General features: G+C 36.2%; 1 protein-coding gene across 1 annotated transcript; it reads left to right on the plus strand.

The window, feature by feature from the left end:
• Positions 1–489: 489 nt before the first annotated feature.
• Positions 490–3,170, plus strand: LOC120208774 (mRNA-capping enzyme-like). The gene is made up of 6 exons (XM_039207957.1): positions 490–768; positions 1,165–1,318; positions 1,797–1,935; positions 2,390–2,541; positions 2,931–3,014; positions 3,093–3,170. The coding sequence occupies exons 2-6, from the start codon at positions 1,190–1,192 to the stop codon at positions 3,168–3,170; spliced, it is 582 nt and encodes a 193-aa protein (XP_039063888.1). The 5' UTR covers positions 490–768; positions 1,165–1,189.
• The last annotated feature ends 3,366 nt before the right edge of the window (positions 3,171–6,536 follow it).

Below are 6,536 nucleotides of genomic sequence, written 5' to 3' on the forward strand. Positions count from 1 at the left end.
CTCGCAGGACAATGCTTCTAAATGTTTCCGCTGCTTTCTTTTGTGTTGGTGAGATTCTGTACAGATTCACGTCGTTTTAAGAGATATGTGTATATATATATATATATTATAAAATAACTTTAATCAATTGTTATTTCTTCTGTCTAGGTGAGATTCTGTATCGGTCCACGTCATTTTGAGATATATATTATAAAATATTCTTAATTAATTTGTTATTTTTAATATTTTAACGAAAAATAAAAATTTATTTAAATATTAATAATTATTGTATGATTTAACTTTTTAATTTTATATATTTAGTGTGTTACGTTCACAAATGTTAAATATTTGACTATAACTAATTTTTAGTAATTATATTTTAATTAAATAAAAATAAAAATATATGATATTATATTTTTCATAAATATTACAAAACCTAAACAAAATTAAAATTTCCCTTGAATTAATTAAAATTGTTTGCTTCAAATTTTCTCCCCCGACATTTTATTTTCTTCGTATTACTACTCTGTTTCAAACCCAAACCACTTCCTCTCTCTAGGGTTTCCAAGGGAAAACTTTCAGAGAACCCCAGAGGGCACCCCACCCTAACATTAATTGTAAGGTTCTTGCAACTCACACAACAAGTTTACTGCGGTTATTTGATTCACGTGATTCAATTTTGTTTTCCGGGGAACAAATAAAAGACAGGAAAGCAGTTTATTTTAGCGGTTCCGGAGACGTTCTGGATCTTCATTTTGATGCAATTTCTACTTTGATTTCATGTTTCTGGTGAGTTTTAACCTAATTTCCTTTAATCTTTTCGATTTTCTCTTTCTCGTCAACCTTTTTGCTTTTGCTGGCGAGAGGGTTGATGTTGCTTGCGTATTTTTTTGTTGGTTAGGGTTTTTCCAATTGTTCGTTTACTTCGTTCACTTGCTAGACAATTTATAGTTTTAAAAGGCATAACTCAAAATAAGAAACACGAAAAATGAGGGAGAGAAAAGAGCAGGAGATGTTGGGTAGATTTGCTCATATTTTGACCAATTTATTTGCTAGGAGAGAGCTATCCATTTTATTTTTGTCGATTTAGCATCAATCGATTAGAGAAATTTCCCCCCAACAATAGATGTATTTATTATTAATAAATTATTTTCATCTTGCTTACCTTTTCGGATAGGTTCTTAGTTCACGGTGTTTTGGTAAATGCTGAATGATTGCTAGTATGGACTTAAATGTTTCGCCAGTACCTGAAGATGATGAAGAGACATATGAAAGACATATAGAACATTACTCTGCACCAGAAGAACATATAGAATCTGGAGTTGAAATTTCACGGCGGGTACATCTCAAAGTCACTTCTGGCTTTCTTCTGTTTTTCTTTTTCTTCCGTCTAAAGAATGAATTTTAGTTGCTCTTGGTACCTATCATCCATTGGAAATATTTCCTGCCTTTTAGTTATTTATTTTTGGTTTCATGTGCACAAGATGTTGAAGTTGTTTGGGTTAATTTAGTTGGTTTCAGGTGTAGTAGCTCTCCTTATTGTCTTCGTTAAATGCGGTGGCTTGTATATCCATTATACCGGAAATTGTTTTCTCTTGAGAAGAATTTGTTTTCACAATTTTGATTATTATTCGACATGCGCGTATGGTTCCTCTTTCTTTTTCCATCTTATGCTTCCCTTTTCTGTTTCCTGTCTAGGTCAAGCACATAATATTGTGTTGTTTTTGTTTTACACTTCAGAAGGGTTTCTTTTATCTTCATATTTTTGCATCAATGTTCAGTCATTTATTCATGATAATGGAATTTCACACTCTTAGGAACGTGAAGAAAGACGAAAGAGACTTAAAAGAGACCGATCAGATGACCGTCCAGTGCATGTCTCTCAGCCTCCTGTAAATGAACACTTTTATCAAACTAAGAATTTCAGGTCTTATGATAAAAGTAGGCTCCCTCCTGGTAAGATCCCTGACATTGAACAGTAGTTGCGAACTATTTTTGGGGTTACTGTCAATGTATTTTTAATAATCTTCGTGTTCCATTGCCAAATATCGTATGTATTGTTTTTAAGGTTTGTGTTCTTGTTCTGTATTTTTATTAATTTTTAATACCAATTAATAGTTAATGATGGTTTTATGTGAGTAATTATCAAAATGGTTTCTATAACATAAATGATCAATGTAAGAATTCTGTGAATTCAATGTTTGAAGTTGATGGCATGAATGATTGTGTCAGCCTTCCAGAGTGTATTTTGACATTGGTATCATGACAAGAGTAAACAGATTTGTTTTTAATTATTAGTTGTTTCATTTTTGCGCTTAAGTTGATGATTCAATTGATTTATTAACATTTTAAATGTAAGTTGTTGTTTAAGACATTGGATTTATTTTTATCCTTGCAATTCTGTGTGCAGGTTGGCTTGATTGTCCTTCAGCTGGTCAGGAAATAGGCTGTATTATTCCTTCTAAGGTTCCGCTTGGTGAGGCTTATAATGACTGTATTCCTCCCGGTAAAAGATACTCTTTTAAACAAGTGATTCATCAGCAAAGAGTTTTAGGAAGAAAGGTATACAGGCAATGTTGCTTTGACAATGTTAATACCCTTTTAATTATCCCATGAAATGCAAAGAGGATCATTTCTATCACCATCTCCATCAAACAAATGGCATGCTAAATTTTTTTGTGAAGGAGTCTGGAAATCCTCGAAATTGCTGGTTCATATTAACTATAGATTGAAAATGCATATCGGTACTAAGGTGGTTATATAAAGCTAGGTAGTGAACATGTTTGTAGTACCATTCATGATTTGCAAAAACTATTTGTTCTAAGGATGTGCAACAATGCTTTCGTGCATGTCACACAAATAAGTTGGACATTAGTTTCTGTTGGATAAGTCATAAGAGTTGTGAAGAGTTAATAATAATTTTTACCTTGTCTTCAATATTTTGTTTTCAGCTTGGTTTGGTGATTGATTTGACAAACACATCTCGTTACTATCAAACTACAGACCTGAAGAGAGAAGGCATTAAGCATGTAAAGGTGAGCATAGGTGTCTTATAGTTTACTGCTTCTCTTGTTGATTGCAGCATTGTTTTAATTTTTTGGTTTTTGTTCTAGATCCAATGCAGGGGAAGAGATGCTGTGCCTGAGAATGTGGCTGTAAATACCTTTGTTTACGAGGTACTTTTACTATGATGCTTATCATTTTTTCTAGAATGTCTTCTGTTACCTCTTCTTAAATGTGATTCATGTTATAGTTGTGGCTGGTATTTTATGTTTCCTTACCATCATGACTCTATTGTCACCCCACTTCTGATTGAACTTGTACGTTGCTGTTTTCTTGGTTTTAAAAAGCGTAAAGCGCCCTAAAGCGCCTAGGGTCCTAGACGCCAAAGCGCTAAGAGAAAGCGCTCGCTTTATGCACACGAAGCGCCAGAAAAAAATACAGAATATTTATAAATTATCTTATAAATACTTAAATATCAAAGTTTCAATGCATATATTCAAAACTTATAAGTACTTAAACACCAAAATATAATTCTCAATTTACTTATAAGTTATAAACACTTAAATACTTGTATACCATTAACCATACGACTATACGAGCATATTAATCTCAAAAGATGGTTTACACCAAAAGTAGTATAAAGTGAGATGAACAAAAGTATTTTCTAAACCCTCACTTCCTTATAACTAAAAATCCTCTAAATTGTCATCGTCATCAACTCGGACAACACCTTCTCCTTCATCACTAGACACTCCAATATCTTCTTCCATCTCATCTTCATCAACTAAGCATCTACGAGATGGTCTACTAGAGATAGTATTATGAGCAGGAGATTTTCCTTTATCATTTCTCGATGGTCCGGCTCCATCATTCACTACTTTTGATGCTCTAGTTAGATAACTAGGCTCATGCACCGGAAGCGTTAGCAACATCACTCCATGTCAAATCCTCACCAACAAACACCGCCTCATCATCATCTTCATCATTTTTCATTCTTCCCATCAACCACTCATTGCTCTCATCAATATCTTGCAAAAGAATGGGATCGGTCTCCTTACTTTTAGCTCGGCGCTCCAAGGCACGATTGAATTTCAAAAACACCATGTCATTTAATCTAGATTGTGCCAATCTATTTCGTTTCTTAGTGTGAAGCTACAAGAAAAAAACCAAAATTTGATGTTAGCAACATTATGCATATATATATATAAAATTTCCGGCAATATTGTTAAGAAAAAACATGTAAAAATAACTTGTTGAAAAACACTCCAGTTTCTCTCACAACTTGTAGCACTACAAGTGAGACTAAGAATCCGTATAGCAAACTTTTTCAAGTTAGGAGCCGAAGATCCATACATTGTCCACCAATCAGCTATAAAAAAATGTAAAATGAACATGAAGCATAAACGAACTTCCTCAAATCCAGGAGTGTTTATACGTGTGAAAAAAGTAAGTGAGAGAAGCTGGAGCTTCTCTCTAACCTAGGAGATTTTAAATTTCAAAATTCCAAGGGAAGAGAGGGAGAGAAAGAATATGAGTGATGTTTGACAACCTTCTCCATCGTCGTCCGTCGCTTGCCATCCACCGTCCGTCGCTTGCCGTCCGCCGTACTCCGACCACCGTCCGCCGCCGCACATCGACCTCCTTTTGACGCCTTTTTTCTTAAGGATCATCGTCTATCCATAGAGTTTCCTTTTTCCTGGTTTATTTTGATTGATTCCCCTTCAATCGGGGTAAATCTAAACGGCTTTCTTCGCCGATTTTTCCATCAACAGTCTTCAAAGTTCGTTCTAGCTGTGCACGCCGGAAGCTCGTGACAAAAACCCAAGTATTAAACTATGAACACCCACTGTCGTTCACCGGAATTTTACTGCGCAAAAATTCCGTCACTGTTCAAGAGCTCTATTTTCAGAACGCTGCTGCTTGTTCTGGGTTTTCACGCACGTTGTCATAAACCTTTTCATCTATGGTTTTTTTTTTGTTCAAAATTAAACAGTTCAGAAGCCTCTGCATTCAAAATGACGTTCAAGAATCGCGATGAAGCAATAGAGAAACGGGTTGAAACCTCAGCTCGTCAGACTAAGAATAGTCGTCAGTCCGAGATAGACGAAAATGAGAACGTAAATCCTTTGAAAAAACCAGATATTAAGACTAAACGGTTGGATTTTATACTGTCGAAGGTGACTGAAGCGGAGCATCAAAATCAGAGAGATGGGCAACAGACAAAGACTGTGCATAAATCAGAGGAGGCGAGGAAGAAGCTGAGTAGTACAGTGGTAGCGGAATAATATGAGAGGATGGTGTTGGTGACAAACAAGAATAGGAATGATTCGTTGGTTGAAGCAAGGAGTGTGGAAGGGGCCATTGCGCAGATTTCTGAGGCGAAAATCCTTCCTCAGGATTCTCACTTTTTTAACTACTGGAGGAAGAAAGATTATCCAAGAATCAACAATGGGTTTAGAACTGGTTGCTTTACGTTATACATTGATGATTTACCAGAGAATATCCATTGGAAGCGGTTTGGATCGTTATTTTGCCCATACGGTCAGGTTATTGACGCCTTCATTCCAACTAAAAGAAATTCAAAGGGGGTACGTTTCGGTTTCATTCGCTTTGCTACAATTGGAGAAGCCCGGAGAGCGATCTCAAAGATGAATGGCGCTCGCATTGATGGTAGTAAAATTGGAGTCTCTTTTTCTAAATACAACACAAGACATTCTTTTTGAAGAAAGTCTTCGCCAGTTGTCCACCTAAAGCCCGAGAGAGAAAATGTTACAAGAAATAATCTCTATACAGTAAATGGTGTTGTTGACGAAGCTAAACTTCAAGTTTTGGATAACTGCCTAATGGGGTGGTGCAAGAACTATACCAAAATCGGTGATCTTGCTAGCCAAATGCAAGACAAAAGACTCGACGGTTTCTCGTTAATGAGAGCTGCTGGGAATGTAGTTCTCATGATATTCGAGGATTCTGATACGTTGAGAAGGGTTAAGAATGAACAATCAGAGACTCTTGCAGGGTGGTTTTCTAGAGTTGAAGTTTGGTCGGAGAATCTAGTGGTAGAATGTCGTCGAGTATGGGTAGTTTGCGAAGGGATCCCCTTTCATGCGTGGAATTGGGGTACTTTCAAGAACATTACAGCTAGGTGGGGCAAATTAGTATCAATTGATGAAAGCTCTTAGTTTCCTTCATCTTTTGATCGTGCAAAACTTCAAATCCTCACAGAGACTAAAGTGAGGATTGATGAATCCTTGAGTTTGAAGGTCGGTTCTAATTCTTTTGAAATCATGGTGCATGAAGTTGAGCCTTCTTTCAACCCAAACTCTTGAATCCTTGAGGAAGTTGATGATTCTCCAAATCTGAATTGTTTTCTTGGGGCAATGTTGGAGAATTCTCTGTCAGGATCGTCAGTGTCATCCCCAGGTTTAAATTGCCCCGTCGAAGATGTTGCAATTGAAGGTTCCCACTTAGAAAAGATTTCACTCATAAAGAGTGTCAAAAGCGATGAGAAACCGAGTAACAAATGGGGTTGCACACAATGGAGGTTGTGGATCATT

The sequence above is a fragment of the Hibiscus syriacus genome, unplaced genomic scaffold, assembly GCF_006381635.1.
Source record: "Hibiscus syriacus cultivar Baekdansim isolate YM2019G1 unplaced genomic scaffold, ASM638163v2 tig00017547_pilon, whole genome shotgun sequence".
NCBI lineage: Eukaryota > Viridiplantae > Streptophyta > Magnoliopsida > Malvales > Malvaceae > Hibiscus > Hibiscus syriacus.

Bases quoted from the DNA above. Each gene is read 5' to 3' on its own strand.
- LOC120208774 (XM_039207957.1), top strand. From the start codon at position 1,190: ATGATTGCTAGTATGGACTTAAATGTTTCGCCAGTACCTGAAGATGAT. The intron at 1,936-2,389 runs GTAAGATCCCTG...TTCTGTGTGCAG, and splicing joins TAAAAGTAGGCTCCCTCCTG to GTTGGCTTGATTGTCCTTCA. The intron at 3,015-3,092 runs GTGAGCATAGGT...TTTTTGTTCTAG, and splicing joins AAGGCATTAAGCATGTAAAG to ATCCAATGCAGGGGAAGAGA.